At 49.4% G+C, this 19,641-nt stretch overlaps 1 protein-coding gene across 20 annotated transcripts in view; it reads right to left on the reverse strand.

The window, feature by feature from the left end:
* Positions 1-19,641, reverse strand: part of wdpcp (WD repeat containing planar cell polarity effector) — a 145,750-nt gene that overhangs the window by 72,128 nt on the left and 53,981 nt on the right. For all 20 annotated transcript variants that reach the window (XM_052513743.1, XM_052513740.1, XM_052513741.1 and 17 more), the window contains 2 exons: positions 935-1,358; positions 211-393 (listed from right to left, as the gene is read on the reverse strand). In XM_052513743.1, the coding sequence (XP_052369703.1) occupies positions 211-393; positions 935-1,358 (607 nt within the window). The remainder of the gene's footprint in view (positions 1-210; positions 394-934; positions 1,359-19,641) is intronic.

Genomic DNA, 19,641 nt, shown 5'->3' on the forward strand with positions numbered 1-19,641 from the left:
GAGAGAAAGAGAGCGAGAGAGAGAGAGAGCGAGAGAGACAGAGAGACAGAGAGAGACAGAGAGCGAGAGAGACAGAGAGCGAGAGAGCGAGAGGGACAGAGAGCGAGAGAGACAGAGAGACAGAGAGCGAGAGAGCGAGAGAGCGAGAGAGACAGAGAGCGAGAGAGACAGCGAGAGAGAGAGACACATGGTACTGTCCACTCCACCCACCCAGTCTGAATCTCAGTGCGGCCAGTGGTCCTCCATGGAAGGCCAGCATCAATGTATCAGCTCCCTCCAGCCCCGTCCCCCCAGCCCACCACAGCCCCTCCAGCCCCCCAGGACAGCGCAGATGCTGGCCAAGCCTCAGAGTGGTGGTGGCTGGGGATGGGTCCTCTCTCACTAGGGTCAACCCTAGAGGAGCAAAATCATTACAAAATATTCATCCATCACATTAACATTTATTTACATTTTTATTTCAATACACAACATGTCTAAACACCACAAAATGACAGAAAACAAAGTGGTATTAGAATAGAGAGTATTTTATGATGTATAATAAAAGGTATATTGTAAGATAATGAAGCTGCAGGTATAATGTGTCTGTCTGACGACTACAGAAAGGCCATTCAGGTGTGTGTCGTACACACCACACTCTGAGGAAGCTGCACGCCGAGACGGACCTCACTATGTGGTCCACTAAGACATGTTAAAACAAAGCTTCTATTCAAGTGAACGTTGTGGTCGAGCAGTCAGTCCATTCGCCTGCAGCACAGATGTATAGCACTGTCGGCATTGGTTGGAATCCGGACCAATGACCTTGTGACACGCTCTCTACCCATCTTTCCTCACTGTCTCTCCTCTGTTCAATAAAACATACAAAACGCTCAAAAAATATATTTAAAAATGGGTGAAAAGTGAGTGCTGGCCGTTCAAAAATAAAAGTTGTTTATACCTAGAGGAGCCAAGCCAAGATCCAGAGCCATCAGTTCCCCCTGGCCTCCCCCCACCACCACCACCCCCCCTGCAGGGTGCCAGGCCACCAGGATGGGCGGGATGGGGCAGGGGGCGAGCAGCGACACCCCTGTCCTCTCATCGTAGAGGACCAGAGAGGAGTCACTGAGGCCCAGTAGCAGGGTGGTTGAGGAGGGGTGGCGGCAGCAGGAGACGGGGCGCGAGGAGACGGGGATACGGGTCGCAGAGAGACGTTGGAGGCGGCCGCGGGCGCACTCGTACACACAGGCATCTGCCCAGGACGTCCCGGTGGTGTGGGATCCTTGGGGTCCTTCAGGCAGCTCCACGGACAGAAGCTGGTACGGCTGCAGGAGACTGAAGCAGAGATCCAACAGGTCACCCTCAGTACACATGGAGCTGAGCACCTGGAGGGGAGAGAGAGACAGGTTAGACAGAGGAGAGAGAGAGAGAGAGAGAGAGAGAGAGAGAGATGGGATAGACAGAGGAGGAGAGAGAGAGAGAGAGAGAGAGAGAGAGAGAGAGAGAGAGAGAGAGAGAGAGAGAGAGAGAGACGGGTTAGACAGAGGAGGAGAGAGAGAGGGAGGAGAGAGAGAGACAGGTTAGACAGAGGAGGAGAGACAGAGTTAGAGAGAGAGAGAGAGAGAGAGAGAGAGAGAGAGAGAGAGAGAGAGAGAGAGAGAGAGAGAGACAGGGACAGAGACAGAGACAGAGACAGAGACAGAGACAGAGACAGAGACAGAGACAGAGGGAGAGAGATGGGATGGGATAGACAGAGGAGAGAGAGAGAGAGAGAGAGAGAGAGAGAGAGAGAGAGAGGAGGAGAGAGAGAGAGAGACAGAGAGACAGACTCAGAGAGAGAACAATAACAGGGTAGCTTCACTCCAGCCTCTAGAGATGGAGTGTCAATCAAACAAGCCAATGGTAAGTGCTCCATTCAACTCAAGGTCATAAATGTTTTCCTGGCACATTTCCTACCAGTCTACTTCACATATGCACTCAACAACAAACAATACCACTGCCTAGGTGCGTAAATTGCCCCAAGGGGACAAATAAAGCTGTATTGAATTGAACCCCACAAACGACAGAAAGTCGGTCACCTACTGACACAGAACACTGCAACACAAACAATAGATGTCGTGTAGCTACAGTGACAGTCTGACTGTAATTCATTTAGCTAGTCTCCCTCCGTGCCTGACTTTGTCCCCCCCTCCCTATCGGTTAGTCTCCCTCCCTCCCTGTCAGTCTCCCTCCCTTCCTTCCTGTCTCCTTCCATCCCTATCGGTCAGTCTCCCTCCCTCCCTATCGGTCAGTCTCCCTCCCTGTCAGTCTCCCTCCCTGTCAGTCTCCCTCCTTTACTTCATGTCTCCCTCCATCCCTATCAATCAGTCTCCCTCCTTGTCAGTCTCCCTCCCTTCCTTCCTGTCTCCCTCCATCCCTATCAGTCAGACTCCCTTGCCTGCCTCCCTCCCTCCCTGCCTGTCTATCTCCATCCCTCCCTATTGGTCAGTCTCCCTCCCTGCCTCTCTCCCTGTCTATCTCCATCCCTCCCTATTGGTCAGTCTCCCTCCCTGTCTCTCTCTCTCCCTCCCTGCCTCTCTCCCTCCCTGTCTCTCTCTCTCCCTCCCTGCCTCTCTCCCTCCCTGCCTCTGTCCCTCCCTGCCTGTCTATCTCCATCCCTCCCTATTGGTCAGTCTCCCTCCCTGTCTCTCTCTCTCTCCCTCCCCCTGCCCTCTCCCTCCCTGCCTCTCTCCCTCCCTGCCTCTCTCCCTCCCTGCCTCTGTCCCTCCCTGCCTGTCTATCTCCATCCCTCCCTATTGGTTAGTCTCCCTCTTTGCCTCTCTCCCTATGTCCCTCCCTCCCTCCCTCCCTCCCTCCCTGTCTGTCTCCCTCCCTCCCTCCCTCAAACCCTCCCTCCCTCCCTATCTCCCTCCCTCCCTCCCTGTCAGTCTGTCTCCCTCCCTGTCTGTCTCCCTCCCTCCCTCAAACCCTCCCTCCCTCCCTATCTGCCTGGTGCAAAACAAAGGCGGTAGTTTGTCAGGCTCTGCCAAGAAGGGACTTAGGCAGGTTTTACCCACCATGGGCTGAGTCACAAATGGTTCCCTATTCCCCTATTATAGTGCACTACTTTAGACCGGAGCACTATTCCCCTATTATAGTGCACTACTTCAGACCAGATCCCTTTGGGCTCCACTATGGACCCTGGTCGCAAGCAGTGCACTAAATAGGGACTAGGGTGCCATTTGGGAATACAACAGGAAGGAAACAGATGACTGTTTTAGGCTCCTTTTTTTCTTCCCATAATCCCCTCGAGCTCCTGCACCCCAGGGGGGTGGACGGGGGAGGAGGTGCTGACAACACAGAAAGGGGGATGAGTGAAAGAGAGTGTGTGTGTGTGTGTGTGTGTGTGCTTAAGAGTGTGTGTGAGAGGCAGAGGTTAAGGGGAGGGTGGAGGGTTGGCATTTTGCCAGCCTCATGGTGAGCCACACCTGCCCCAGCCACAGCCACAGACCCCCATTCTCTGGGTACTGCCCCGACTGCAGGGCTGGGCCTCACACTACACTCACACACACTTCACACACACACACTCTTCAGCTCCTCAGACGTACACTCTGTCACACACCTAGACTACACTTATCACCACACCTCTTAGTTATTACCCTGACTACCATACACCTAGACTATACTTATCACCACACCTCTTAGTTATTACCCTGACTACCATACACCTAGACTACACTTATCACCACACCTCTTAGTTATTACCCTGACTACCATACACCTAGACTACACTTATCACCACACCTCTTAGTTATTACCCTGACTACCATACACCTAGACTACACTTATCACCACACCTCTTAGTTATTACCCTGACTACCATACACCTAGACTACACTTATCACCACACCTCTTAGTTATTACCCTGACTACCATACACCTAGACTACACTTATCACCACACCTCTTAGTTATTACCCTGACTACCATACACCTAGACTACACTTATCACCACACCTCTTAGTTATTACCCTGACTACCATATACCTAGACTACACTTATCACAACACCTCTTAGTTATTACCCTGACTACCATACACCTAGACTACACTTATCACCACACCTCTTAGTTATTACCCTGACTACCATATACCTAGACTACACTTATCACCACACCTCTTAGTTATTACCCTGACTACCATACACCTAGACTACACTTATCACCACACCTCTTAGTTATTACCCCGACTATCCTCTTCAAATCCCCCTGATCCCACCAAAACAGGACTAGCTGGTAGCTACACTTCCCCTCCCCTCCCACTCCTCAACAGGACTAGCTGGTAGCTAACCTCCCCTCCCCTCCCACTCCTCAACAGGACTAGCTGGTAGCTACACCTCCCCTCCCCTCCCACTCCTCAACAGGACTAGCTGGTAGCTACACCTCTCCTCCCACTCCTCCCTCCCCCTCCCACTCCTCAACAAGACTAGCTGGTAGCTACACCTCCCCTCCCCTCCCACTCCTCAACAGGACTAGCTGGTAGCTACACCTCCCCTCCCACTCCTCAACAGGACTAGCTGGTAGCTACACCTCCCCTCCCACTCCTCAACAGGACTAGCTGGTAGCTACACCTCCCCTCCCCTCCCACTCCTCAACAGGACTAGCTGGTAGCTACACCTCCCCTCCCCTCCCACTCCTCAACAAGACTAGCTGGTAGCTACACCTCCCCTCCCCTCCCACTCCTCAACAGGACTAGCTGGTAGCTAACCTCCCCTCCCCTCCCACTCCTCAACAGGACTAGCTGGTAGCTAACCTCCCCTCCCACTCCTCAACAGGACTAGCTGGTAGCTAACCTCCCCTCCCACTCCTCAACAGGACTAGCTGGTAGCTACACCTCCCCTCCCACTCCTCAACAGGACTAGCTGGTAGCTACACGTCCCCTCCCACTCCTCAACAGGACTAGCTGGTAGCTAACCTCCCCTCCCCTCCCACTCCTCAACAGGACTAGCTGGTAGCTACACCTCCCCTCCCCTCCCACTCCTCAACAAGACTAGCTGGTAGCTAACCTCCCCTCCCCTCCCACTCCTCAACAGGACTCGCTGGTAGCTACACCTCCCCTCCCACTCCTCAACAGGACTAGCTGGTAGCTACACCTACCCTCCCCTCCCACTCCTCACTAGGACTAGCTGGTAGCTACACCTCCACACACACTGCTGGCCCGATAAACCACATTTCACCACCTCACCCCTGACCCTTCCCAGAAAGCCACACACTGTGCCAATATGGAGTGCTGGCAACACCAGGTACAAGGACATAGGACGCGAAACAACCTCTAGCCGTGGCCTTACACCCCTACACAGAGGGATAGGAGTAGGGGTAGGAGTAGGGGTAGGGGTAGGGGTAGGAGTAGGGGTAGGGGTAGGGGTAGGAGTAGGGGTAGGGGTAGGGGTAGGAGTAGGGGTAGGAGTAGGGTAGGGGTAGGGATAGGAGTAGGAGTAGGGGTAGGGGTATAGGAGTAGGGGGGGTAGGGGTAGGAGTAGGGTAGGGGTAGGGGTAGGGTAGGGGTAGGGGTAGGGGGTAGGGGGGAGTAGGGGTAGGGTAGGGGTAGGGGTAGGGGGTAGGGAGTAGGGGTAGGGTAGGGTAGGGTAGGGGGTAGGGGTAGGGGTAGGGTAGGGGTAGGGAGTAGGGATAGGGTAGTAGGGGGGGTAGGGATAAGGATAGGATTAGGGGTAGGAGTAGGGGTAGGAGTAGGGGTAGGGGTAGGAGTAGGGGGTAGGGGTAGGGGGGGTAGGGGGTAGGGGGGTAGGGTAGGGGTAGGGGTAGGAGTAGGGGGGTAGGGTAGGGGTAGGGGGGGTAGGGTAGGGGTAGGGGGTAGGAGTAGGGGTAGGAGTAGGGGTAGGGGTAGGGTAGGGGTAGGGGTAGGGGTAGGGGTAGGAGTAGGGATAGGAGTAGGGGTAGGGATAGGGATAGGATTAGGAGTAGGGTAGGGGTAGGGGTAGGGGTAGGAGTAGGGGTAGGGGGGTAGGGGTAGGAGTAGGGATAGGGGTAGGGATAGGGTAGGGGTAGGGGGTAGGGGTAGGAGTAGGGATAGGAGTAGGGGTAGGGGTAGGGGTAGTAGGGAGTAGGAGTAGGGGTAGGGGTAGGGGTAGGGGTAGGAGTAGGGGTAGGGGTAGGAGTAGGGATAGGGAGGGATAGGGGTAGGGGTAGGGGTAGGGTAGGGGTAGGGGTAGGGGTAGGGTAGGGGTAGGGTAGGGGGGTAGGGGAGGAGTAGGGATAGGAGTAGGGGTAGGGATAAGGATAGGATTAGGAGTAGGGGGGGTAGGGAGGGGTAGGGGGGATAGGGGTAGGAGTAGGGATAGGAGTATGGGTAGGGATAAGGATAGGATTAGAATTAGGAGTAGGGGTAGGATTAGGGGTAGGGATAGTGATAGGGGTAGGAGTAGGGGTAGTGATAGGGGTAGGAGTAGGAGTAGGGGTAGGGGGGTAGGAGTAGGAGTAGGGGTAGGGGTAGGAGTATGGGTAGTGATAGGGGTAGGAGTAGGGGTAGGGATAGGGGTAGGGGTAGGGGTAGGGGTAGGGGTAGGAATAGGGGTAGTGATAGGGGTAGGAGTAGGAGTAGGGGTAGGGATAGGGGTAGGAGTAGGGGTAGTGATAGGGGTAGGAGTAGGGGTAGGGATAGTGATAGGGGTAGGAGTAGGGGTAGGGATAGTGGTAGGAGTAGGGGTAGGGATAGGAGTAGGGGTAGGGATAGGGGTAGGGGTAGGGGTAGGGATAGTGATAGGGGTAGGAGTAGTAGAGTGGGGGGGTAGGGGTAGTGATAGGGGTAGGAGTAGGGGTAGTGATAGGGGTAGGAGTAGGGGTAGGGATAGTGATAGGGGTAGGAGTAGGGGTAGGGATAGGAGTAGAAGTAGGAATAGGGGTAGTGATAGTGATAGGAGTAGGAGTAGGGATAGGAGTATGGGTAGGGGTATGGAGTAGGAGTAGAGATAGGAGTAGGGGGAGGGTTAGGAGTAGGAGCAGGGGTAGGACCTCCCTCCCTCATTTCCCTCTCCCTCATTTGTTGGTAGGGAGACTGTCTCCTCCATAGTAAGCAGGTTTGGGACTTCTCCTGTCTATTGGTTTCAGTGACTGGTCCAAACTATTCTTCTCTGTTGTTCTCCTCTCCTTCCCCGGCACATGGAAGATAACAGGGGTGGGGCCAGCTGAGAGCCTGGCCCCTTGTTCACAGCACCGGGCCTCACACAGACAATTACACAGCTCACAGAGCACAGAAAGACAGGGGCAGAGACAAAGTGAAGGAGGGATGGGGGGGAAGGGAGGGATGTGAGTGAAGGGAGTGAGTGAGGGGGGCAGGGAGAGGGGAGGGAGGGGGATGAGGGAAGTGAGGGAGAGGGTGGAGGGACGTTTTGGTGATGAGAATTAATATGCTTGGGGGGGGGGGGGGGGGGGGTAGAAGGTTGGTACGGTTAGACAAAGTCAACATTTACACAAACATGGGCACACACACACACACACACACACACACACACACACACACACACACACACACACACACACACACACACACACACACACACACACACACACACACACACACACACACACACACACACACACACACAGTAGTTGTAAGACTATACAGCGCTGTTCAGACCTTAACCGTTGGTGTCAAACAAATCTAAGAGATCTTCTGAAAATCAAATCATAACACAAATTGTTACATGACAGCAAATACAGAGCAATTAATCATTAATTAAGTCATTAATTCAACGTTTTGTTCTATATTTAGGAAACAATGCTGCTGTCCTTTGATTGAGTTTCATTATTTGTTTGGTGTCTAAATAAAGAAAAACAATAATTTTTTCCCACTTTCCACTGTAAGGCTTTTTACGCGCAGCTGTATTTCGGAAAGTTGTAGTTTCAACGGTTTCATTGAAGACATCATGGCAGCGAAGTCAAAGTCTAAAGTGAAAGTGAGACAGATTTTTTGTTTGAGGAATCTTGGAGTGTTATGATTCAAACGAACTGAGGAGCTTCTGGACGGGTAAGTGCAAATGCTCTCCGAATCCAAGATGGCGTAGCAGTAAGTCGTCCTGTCGTTTCGTCTCTCTGTATATATAGTCTCTTTTTCGTTTTAGATATTTTTCTTTGCATATCTTTAAAAACATTTTGCTAAACCTAAGCTTCCAAATACTCTCCTGCAACCCGCCTCACCCAATGTAGCTACTTTTCCTAAAGTATTTATATTTACTTCGGAACCGGAACCCCTCAACTGAAGCTAGCCAGCTAACCACCAGCTATGCTAGCGGTCTTCAGCTAACCGGTCATCAGCTAACCTTTAGCTCGGAAAGCTCTCGCCAGTTCGAACAACGCAACGCTAACCAGAGCATAACGGACCTATTTATTTTTTTATCCCCGGATTCCCACCGCAAACGGAACATCTTTCAGCTGGATCTTCACAACTAGCTATCGAGCTAAACCGCAACCCTGGTTGATTACTCCTGGCTATAGCGTTTCCACCCACGTAGCTTGAAGCTAGCCCTGCCAGAGCTCCTGTGCTGCCACCGTAGCATACTCCTGGGCTACAATACCCAGACTCACGACCGGTCTATCGATGCCACCGCATGAAGAGGAATAAACAGACTCACCCCATCGCGACGTCCCCCAAAGGCTAACTCTCTAGCCCTCGCTATCTCCTTGCTTGCTAATTCGGCATGCTAACTGCTAGCTTGTTTAGCCCAGGTCCGCTAACTACTACCTTGTTTACCCAGGCCTGCTAATCTGTTAGCTTGTTAGCACAGGCCTGCTAACCGTCTGCATCGCCGCGTCCCAAACACGCAGTGGCCCATATGTACTTTCTATATCTTCCCGATTTTTTCTTTTCTTAAATTTGTTTATACCTTCCGGAAACCTGCCTCACCCAATGTGATACGGAATCGCTATTATTTTAAATTTTTAGAACACACTCAAGAACCTCCAGAAGCTAACCAGCTAACTAGCTACAAGCTATTTAGTCATTGTTAGTTTTTTTTAACCTGGATAACACTCGCCAGTCCAGCCCCCCTGCCCCATCCACCGCTGCCCCCTGGACTCTGATCACTTGGCTACATAGCTGATGCACGCTGGACTGTCCATTAATCACGGTACTCCATTCTGCTTGTTTGTTTTATCTGTCGGCCCCGTTGCCTCGTCAATGCCATTTTCCCTGCTGTTGTTGTTCCAGCTGATTAGCTGTTGTCTCACCCACTGCTTTAGCTAGCTTTCCCAATTCAACACCTGTGATTACTGTATGCCTCGCTGTATGTCTCTCTCAAATGTCAATATGCCTTGTATACTGTTGCTCAGGTTAGTTATCATTGTTTTAGTTCACAATGGAGCCCCTAGTCCCACTCCTCATACCCCTGATACCTCCCACATATGCGGTGACCTCACCCATTACAACCAGCATGTCCAGAGATAAAACCTCTCTCGTCATCACCCAGTGCCTGGGCTTACCTCCGCCGTACCCGCACCCCACCATACCCCTGTCTGCGCATTATGCCCTGAATATATTCTACCATGCCCAGAAACCTGCTCCTCTTATTCTCTGTCCCCAACGCTCTCGGCGACCAGTTTTGATAGCGTTTAGCCGCACCCTCATACTACTCCTTCTCTGTTCCGCGGGTGATGTGGAGGTAAACCCAGGCCCTGCATGTCCCCAGGCACCCTCATTTGTTGACTTCTGTGATCGAAAAAGCCTTGGTTTCATGCATGTCAACATCAGAAGCCTCCTCCCTAAGTTTGTTTTACTCACTGCTTTAGCACACTCTGCTAACCCTGATGTCCTTGCCATGTCTGAATCCTGGCTCAGGAAGGCCACCAAAAATTCAGAGATTTCCATACCCAACTATAACATCTTCCGTCAAGATAGAACTGCCAAAGGGGGAGGAGTTGCAGTCTACTGCAGAGATAGCCTGCAAAGTAATGTCATACTTTCCAGGTCCATACCCAAACAGTTCGAACTACTAATTCTAAAAATTACTCTCTCCAGAAATAAGTCTCTCACTGTTGCCGCATGCTACCGACCCCCCTCAGCTCCCAGCTGTGCCCTGGACACCATTTGTGAATTGATTGCCCCCCATCTAGCTTCAGAGTTTGTTCTGTTAGGTGACCTAAACTTGGATATGCTTAACACCCCGGCAGTCCTACAATCTAAGCTAGATGGCCTCAATCTCACACAAATCATCAAGGAACCCACCAGGTACAACCCTAACTCTGTAAGCAAGGGCACCCTCATAGACGTCATCCTGACCAACTGGCCCTCCAAATACACCTCCGCTGTCTTCAACCAGGATCTCAGCGACCACTGCCTCATTGCCTGTATCCGCTACGGTGCTGCAGTCAAACGACCACCCCTCATCACTGTCAAACGCTCCCTAAAACACTTCTGTGAGCAGGCCTTTCTAATCAACCTGGCCCGGGTATCCTGGAAGGACATTGACCTCATCCCGTCAGTCGAGGATGCCTGGTCATTCTTTAAAAGTAACTTCCTCACCATTTTAGATAAGCATGCTCCGTTCAAAAAATGCAGAACTAAGAACAGATATAGCCCTTGGTTCACTCCAGACCTGACTGCCCTCGACCAGCACAAAAACATCCTGTGGCGGACTGCAATAGCATCGAACAGTCCCCGCGATATGCAACTGTTCAGGGAAGTGATGAACCAATACACACAGTCAGTCAGGAAAGCTAAGGCCAGCTTCTTCAGGCAGAAGTTTGCATCCTGTAGCTCCAACTCCAAAAAGTTCTGGGACACTGTGAAGTCCATGGAGAACAAGAGCACCTCCTCCCAGCTGCCCACTGCACTGAGGCTAGGGAACACGGTCACCGCCGACAAATCCATGATTATCGAAAACTTCAACAAGCATTTCTCAACGGCTGGCCGTGCCTTCCGCCTGGCTACTCCTACCTCGGCCAACAGCTCCGCCCCCCCCGCAGCTGCTCGCCCAAGCCTCTCCAGGTTCTCCTTTACCCAAATCCAGATAGCAGATGTTCTGAAAGAGCTGCAAAACCTGGACCCGTATAAATCAGCTGGGCTTGACAATCTGGACCCTCTATTTCTGAAACTATCCGCCGCCATTGTCGCAAACTATCCGCCTGTTCAACCTCTCTTTCATATCATCTGAGATCCCCAAGGATTGGAAAGCTGCCGCAGTCATCCCCCTCTTCAAAGGGGGAGACACCCTGGACCCAAACTGTTACAGACCTATATCCATTCTGCCCTGCCTATCTAAGGTCTTCGAAAGCCAAGTCAACAAACAGGTCACTAACCATCTCGAATCCCACGGTACCTTCTCCGCTATGCAATCTGGTTTCCGAGCCGGTCACGGGTGCACCTCAGCCACACTCAAGGTACTAAACGACATCATAACCTCCATCGATAAAAGACAGTACTGTGCAGCCGTCTTCATCGACCTTGCCAAGGCTTTCGACTCTGTCAATCACCATATTCTTATCGGCAGACTCAGTAGCCTCGGTTTTTCGGATGACTGCCTTGCCTGGTTCACCAATTACTTTGCAGACAGGGACACAGACACAGTTCAGTGTGTCAAATCGGAGGGCATGCTGTCCGGTCCTCTGGCAGTCTCTATGGGGGTGCCACAGGGTTCAATTCTCGGGCCGACTCTTTTCTCTGTGTATATCAATGATGTTGCTCTTGCTGCGGGCGATTCCCTGATCCACCTCTACGCAGACGACACCATTCTATATACTTTCGGCCCGTCATTGGACACTGTGCTATCTAACCTCCAAACGAGCTTCAATGCCATACAACACTCCTTCCGTGGCCTCCAACTGCTCTTAAACGCTAGTAAAATCAAATGCATGCTTTTCAACCGATCGCTGCCTGCACCCGACTAGCATCACCACACTGGATGGTTCCGACCTTGAATATGTGGATACCTATAAGTACCTAGGTGTCTGGCTAGACTGCAAACTCTCCTTCCAGACCCATATCAAACATCTCCAATCGAAAATCAAATCAAGAGTCGGCTTTCTATTCCGCAACAAAGCCTCCTTCACTCACGCTGCCAAGCTTACCCTAGTAAAACTGACTATCCTACCGATCCTCGACTTCGGCGATGTCATCTACAAAATTGCTTCCAACACTCTACTCAGCAAATTGGATGCAGTTTATCACAGTGCCATCCGTTTTGTCACTAAAGCACCTTATACTACCCACCACTGCGACTTGTATGCACTAGTCGGCTGGCCCTCGCTACATATTCGTCGCCAGACGCACTGGCTCCAGGTCATCTACAAGGCCATGCTAGGTAAAGCTCCGCCTTATCTCAGTTCACTGGTCACGATGGCAACACCCATCCGTAGCACGCGCTCCAGCAGGTGTATCTCACTGATCATCCCTAAAGCCAACACCTCATTCGGCCGCCTTTCGTTCTAGTACTCTGCTGCCTGTGACTGGAACGAATTGCAAAAATCGCTGAAGTTGGAGACTTTTATCTCCCTCACCAACTTCAAACATCAGCTATCTGAGCAGCTAACCGATCGCTGCAGCTGTACATAATCTATTGGAAAATAGCCCACCCATTTTCACCTACCTCATCCCCACAGTTTTTATTTACTTTTCTGCTCTTTTGCACACCAATATCTCTAACTGTACATGATCATCTGATCATTTATCACTCCAGTGTTAATCTGCAATACTGTAATTATTCTCCTACCTCCTCATGCCTTTTGCACACAATGTATATAGCCTCTCCTTTTTTCTACTGTGTTATTGACTTGTTAATTGTTTACTCCATGTGTAACTCTGTGTTGTCTGTTCACACTGCTATGCTTTATCTTGGCCAGGTCGCAGTTGCAAATGAGAACTTGTTCTCAACTAGCCTACCTGGTTAAATAAAGGTGAAATAAAATTTAAAATTAAAAGATATAAAAATATATATTATATATACAAATATATATTATTTTTTATTTATTTTTTTGCAATGAAATGTGTGGTTTGTTTGGGTGTGTGTATATATATATATATATATATATCATTACATTACATTTAAGTCATTTAGCAGACATATATATATATATATATATTTTTTTTTTCCCATGTCAGATTATATTTTCCATTTTTTTATTCAAATAGAATGGAGTAGAACAGCAAACACACACATGGCCACTGCGCCTGCTGCTCCTCTACATTTCCATATGAAATAGCCATTGGGTGCTGTTCAGGAGAGGGCAGGCCCACAACAATGGAACAGCACAGTTGAATGGAACAGCACTTCACCTTAGTGACTGTTCCCTCTGCTCTATACAATACATATCTGTTTATTTTATGTGATGATAAAAGGCTCATACAATACAAATATTTTTTAAATGTTTTCTTTCACAGTGATAGCGACTCCGACTGAGAGCCCCCGGTGCCAAGCTGCCCGCTCTACCTCTGCCCCCAGTGGTGTTCATATGCCAGAGTTCATTACTGCAGGCATGACTGTGCCTCAGAGCCAAAAGGGCACAACATGGAGGCGTCGTTGTGTTCTGTGTCGCATGAAATGCACCACTTGTTCAGTTTGCCTCTGCTTTACATCAGAAAGAGACTGCTATGGGACATGGCACAGGCAGCAAAATATTGTGACGAGGACTTCCAAAGAGTGTACTGTTTTTTAAAAATATTTATTTTCTAATATAAAATATAAAAAAAATGTTGTGTGTGTGTGTGTGTGTTAGAATTGGTTTTTGATATGTTTTATATAGTTATTTGCACTGCTGTATATAGTTATAGGTCATTTCACCAATTCGGCCACTTGGGTACATTTGGGCAACTTGTGTGGGACATCTGGGTGACTTCATGCTAAATGTCATGTAGCTCACCAATTCCTGAAGTTATCAGTCTGAAGCTTTGCACACCTACAGTTGCCCTCTTGTGTTATCCATCAAAATTATCTCCAGCATTCTATCTGACTGTGTGGCTATTCTAGTACATGTGAAAGATGATACTACAATAATAGAAAACAGAAAACGTATGCTCTTTCTTTCTCTTTTCTTCCACCAGATCTACTGTGTAATATTCTCCTACATTCAATTAACATTTCCACAAACTTCTGAATGTTTCCATTCAAATGATACCAAGAATATGCATATCCTTGCCTCTGGGGCTGAGCTACAGGCAGTTAGATTAGGGTATGTCTTCAGCCGGAAATTGAGAACAAATGGATGCAGCCATAACAGGATAAAGAAAAACAATCATTTTATTTCCACTTTCAGTCCTGTTGTCATCTAGAGACACCATGGATGGAAGAATGGATGTTATCTAGAGACATCATGGATGGAAGAATGGATGTTATCTAGAGACATCATGGATGGAAGAATGGATGTTATCTAGAGACACCATGGATGGAAGAATGGATGTTATCTAGAGACATCATGGATGGAAGAATGGATGTTATCTAGAGACACCATGGAGGGAAGAATGGATGTTATCTAGAGACACCATGGAGGGAAGAATGGATGTTATCTAGAGACACCATGGATGGAAGAATGGATGTTATCTAGAGACACCATGGAGGGAAGAATGGATGTTATCTAGAGACACCATGGATGGAAGAATGGATGTTATCTAGAGACATCATGGATGGAAGAATGGATGTTATCTAGAGACACCATGGATGGAAGAATGGATGTTATCTAGAGACACCATGGAGGGAAGAATGGATGTTATCTAGAGACACCATGGATGGAAGAATGGATGTTATCTAGAGACATCATGGATGGAAGAATGGATGTTATCTAGAGACACCATGGAGGGAAGAATGGATGTTATCTAGAGACACCATGGATGGAAGAATGGATGTTATCTAGAGACATCATGGATGGAAGAATGGATGTTATCTAGAGAGACCATGGAGGGAGGGATTGGATGTTATCTAGAGAGACCATGGAGGGATGGATGTTATCTAGAGAGACCATGGAGGGAGGGATTGGATGTTATCTGGAGACCATGGAGGGAGGGATTGGATGTTATCTGGAGTCACCATGGAGGGATTGGATGTTATCTAGAGTCACCATGGAGGGAGGGATTGGATGTCATCTAGAGAGACCATGGAGGGATGGATGTCATCTAGAGAGACCATGGAGGGAGGGATGGATGTCATCTAGAGAGACCATGGAGGGATGGATGTCATCTAGAGAGACCATGGAGGGAGGGATGGATGTCATCTAGAGAGACCATGGAGGGAGGGATGGATGTCATCTAGAGAGACCATGGAGGGATGGATGTCATCTAGAGAGACCATGGAGGGAGGGATGGATGTCATCTAGAGAGACCATGGAGGGAGGGATGGATGTTATCTAGAGACACCATGGAGGGAGGGATTGGATGTCATCTAGAGAGACCATGGAGGGAGGGATGGATGTCATCTAGAGAGACCATGGAGGGAGGGATTGGATGTCATCTAGAGACACCATGGAGGGAGGGATGGATGTTATCTAGAGAGACCATGGAGGGAGGGATGGATGTCATCTAGAGAGACCATGGAGGGAGGGATGTCATCTAGAGAGACCATGGAGGGAGGGATGTCATCTAGAGAGACCATGGAGGGAGGGATGGATGTTATCTAGAGAGACCATGGAGGGAGGGATGGATGTCATCTAGAGAGACCATGGAGGGAGGGATGTCATCTAGAGAGACCATGGAGGGAGGGATGTCATCTAGAGACACCATGGAGGGATTGGATGTCATCTAGAGAGACCATGGAGGGAGGGATGGATGTCATCTAGAGAGACCATGGAGGGAGGGATGGATGTTATCTAGAGAGACCATGGAGGGAGGGATGGATGTCATCTAGAGAGACCATGGAGGGAGGGATGTCATCTAGAGAGACCATGGAGGGAGGGATGGATGTCATCTAGAGAGACCATGGAGGGAGGGATGTCATCTAGAGAGACCATGGAGGGAGGGATGGATGTCATCTAGAGAGACCATGGAGGGAGGGATTGGATGTTATCTAGAGAGACCATGGAGGGAGGGATGGATGTCATCTAGAGTCACCATGGAGGGAGGGATTGGATGTTATCTAGAGTCACCATGGAGGGAGGGATTGGATGTTATCTAGATACACCATGGAGGGATGGATGTTATCTAGATACACCATGGAGGGAGGGATTGGATGTTATCTAGAGTCACCATGGAGGGAGGGATTGGATGTTATCTAGAGTCACCATGGAGGGAGGGATTGGATGTTATCTAGAGTCACCATGGAGGGAGGGATGGATGTTATCTAGAGACACCATGGAGGGGGGGATTGGATGTTATCTAGAGACACCATGGAGGGAGGGATTGGATGTTATCTAGAGACACCATGGAGGGAGGGATTGGATGTTATCTAGAGTCACCATGGAGGGAGGGATTGGATGTTATCTAGAGACACCATGGAGGGAGGGATTGGATGTTATCTAGAGACACCATGGAGGGAGGGATTGGATGTTATCTAGAGTCACCATGGAGGGAGGGATTGGATGTTATCTAGAGTCACCATGGAGGGAGGGATTGGATGTTATCTAGATACACCATGGAGGGAGGGATTGGATGTTATCTAGAGTCACCATGGAGGGAGGGATTGGATGTTATCTAGAGTCACCATGGAGGGAGGGATTGGATGTTATCTAGATACACCATGGAGGGAGGGATTGGATGTTATCTAGAGTCACCATGGAGGGAGGGATTGGATGTTATCTAGAGTCACCATGGAGGGAGGGATTGGATGTTATCTAGAGTCACCATGGAGGGAGGGATTGGATGTTATCTAGAGACACCATGGAGGGAGGGATTGGATGTTATCTAGATACACCATGGAGGGAGGGATTGGATGTTATCTAGAGTCACCATGGAGGGAGGGATTGGATGTTATCTAGAGTCACCATGGAGGGAGGGATTGGATGTTATCTAGAGTCACCATGGAGGGAGGGATTGGATGTTATCTAGAGACACCATGGAGGGAGGGATTGGATGTTATCTAGAGTACACCATGGAGGGAGGGATTGGATGTTATCTAGAGTCACCATGGAGGGAGGGATTGGATGTTATCTAGAGTCACCATGGAGGGAGGGGTTTGATGTTATCTAGAGACATCATGGAGGGAGGGATTGGATGTTATCTAGATACACCATGGAGGGAGGGATTGGATGTTATCTAGAGTCACCATGGAGGGAGGGATTGGATGTTATCTAGAGTCACCATGGAGGGAGGGATTGGATGTTATCTAGAGACACCATGGAGGGAGGGATTGGATGTTATCTAGATACACCATGGAGGGAGGGATTGGATGTTATCTAGAGTCACCATGGAGGGATGGATGTTATCTAGAGTCACCATGGAGGGAGGGATTGGATGTTATCTAGATACACCATGGAGGGAGGGATTGGATGTTATCTAGAGACCATGGAGGGAGGGATTGGATGTTATCTAGAGTCACCATGGAGGGAGGGATTGGATGTTATCTAGATACACCATGGAGGGAGGGATTGGATGTTATCTAGAGTCACCATGGAGGGAGGGATTGGATGTTATCTAGAGTCACCATGGAGGGAGGGATTGGATGTTATCTAGAGTCACCATGGAGGGAGGGATTGGATGTTATCTAGAGTCACCATGGAGGGAGGGATTGGATGTTATCTAGATACACCATGGAGGGAGGGATTGGATGTTATCTAGAGTCACCATGGAGGGAGGGATTGGATGTTATCTAGAGACACCATGGAGGGATTGGATGTTATCTAGAGTCACCATGGAGGGAGGGATTGGATGTTATCTAGAGTCACCATGGAGGGAGGGATTGGATGTTATCTAGAGACACCATGGAGGGGGGATTGGATGTTATCTAGAGACACCATGGAGGGAGGGATTGGATGTTATCTAGAGTCACCATGGAGGGAGGGATTGGATGTTATCTAGAGTCACCATGGAGGGAGGGATTGGATGTTATCTAGAGTCACCATGGAGGGAGGGATTGGATGTTATCTAGAGACACCATGGAGGGATTGGATGTTATCTAGAGTCACCATGGAGGGAGGGATTGGATGTTATCTAGAGTCACCATGGAGGGAGGGATTGGATGTTATCTAGATACACCATGGAGGGAGGGATTGGATGTTATCTAGAGTCACCATGGAGGGAGGGATTGGATGTTATCTAGAGTCACCATGGAGGGAGGGATTGGATGTTATCTAGAGTCACCATGGAGGGAGGGATTGGATGTTATCTAGAGTCACCATGGAGGGAGGGATTGGATGTTATCTAGAGTCACCATGGAGGGAGGGATTGGATGTTATCTAGATCACCATGGAGGGATGGATATTATCTAGAGTCACCATGGAGGGATGGATATTATCTAGAGTCACCATGGAGGGAGGGATTGGATGTTATCTAGATACACCATGGAGGGAGGGATTGGATGTTATCTAGAGACACCATGGAGGGATGGATATTATCTAGAGTCACCATGGAGGGAGGGATTGGATGTTATCTAGATACACCATGGAGGGAGGGATTGGATATTATCTAGAGTCACCATGGAGGGAGGGATTGGATGTTATCTAGAGTCACAATGGAGGGATGGATATTATCTAGAGTCACCACGGAGGGAGGGATTGGATGTTATCTAGAGTCACCATGGAGGGAGGGATTGGATGTTATCTAGATACACCATGGAGGGAGGGATTGGATATTATCTAGAGTCACCATGGAGGGAGGGATTGGATGTTATCTAGAGTCACAATGGAGGGATGGATATTATCTAGAGTCACCATGGAGGGAGGGATTGGATGTTATCTAGAGACACCATGGAGGGAGGGATTGGATATTATCTAGATACACCATGGAGGGGGGATTGGATGTTATCTAGAGACATCATGGAGGGAGGGATGGATGTTATCTAGAGTCACCATGGAGGGATTGGATGTTATCTAGAGACACCATGGAGGGATTGGATGTTATCTAGATACACCATGGAGGGGGGATTGGATGTTATCTAGAGACACCATGGAGGGAGGGATGGATGTTATCTAGAGACATCATGGATGGAAGAATGGATGTTATCTAGAGAGACCATGGAGGGATGGATATTATCTAGAGTCACCATGGAGGGAGGGATTGGATGTTATCTAGAGACACCATGGAGGGGGGATTGGATGTTATCTAGAGACACCATGGAGGGAGGGATTGGATGTTATCTAGATACACCATGGAGGGATGGATGTTATCTAGAGAGACCATGGAGGGAGGGATGTTATCTAGAGTCACCATGGAGGGAGGGATTGGATGTTATCTAGAGACACCATGGAGGGAGGGATTGGATGTTATCTAGAGACACCATGGAGGGAGGGATTGGATGTTATCTAGAGACACCATGGAGGGGGGATTGGATGTTATCTAGAGACACCATGGAGGGAGGGATTGGATGTTATCTAGATACACCATGGAGGGATGGATGTTATCTAGAGACACCATGGAGGGAGGGATGTTATCTAGAGTCACCATGGAGGGAGGGATTGGATGTTATCTAGAGACACCATGGAGGGAGGGATTGGATGTTATCTAGATACACCATGGAGGGAGGGATTGGATATTATCTAGAGTCACCATGGAGGGAGGGATTGGATGTTATCTAGAGTCACAATGGAGGGATGGATATTATCTAGAGT

This window comes from Oncorhynchus keta, unplaced genomic scaffold, assembly GCF_023373465.1.
Source record: "Oncorhynchus keta strain PuntledgeMale-10-30-2019 unplaced genomic scaffold, Oket_V2 Un_scaffold_139_pilon_pilon, whole genome shotgun sequence".
NCBI lineage: Eukaryota > Metazoa > Chordata > Actinopteri > Salmoniformes > Salmonidae > Oncorhynchus > Oncorhynchus keta.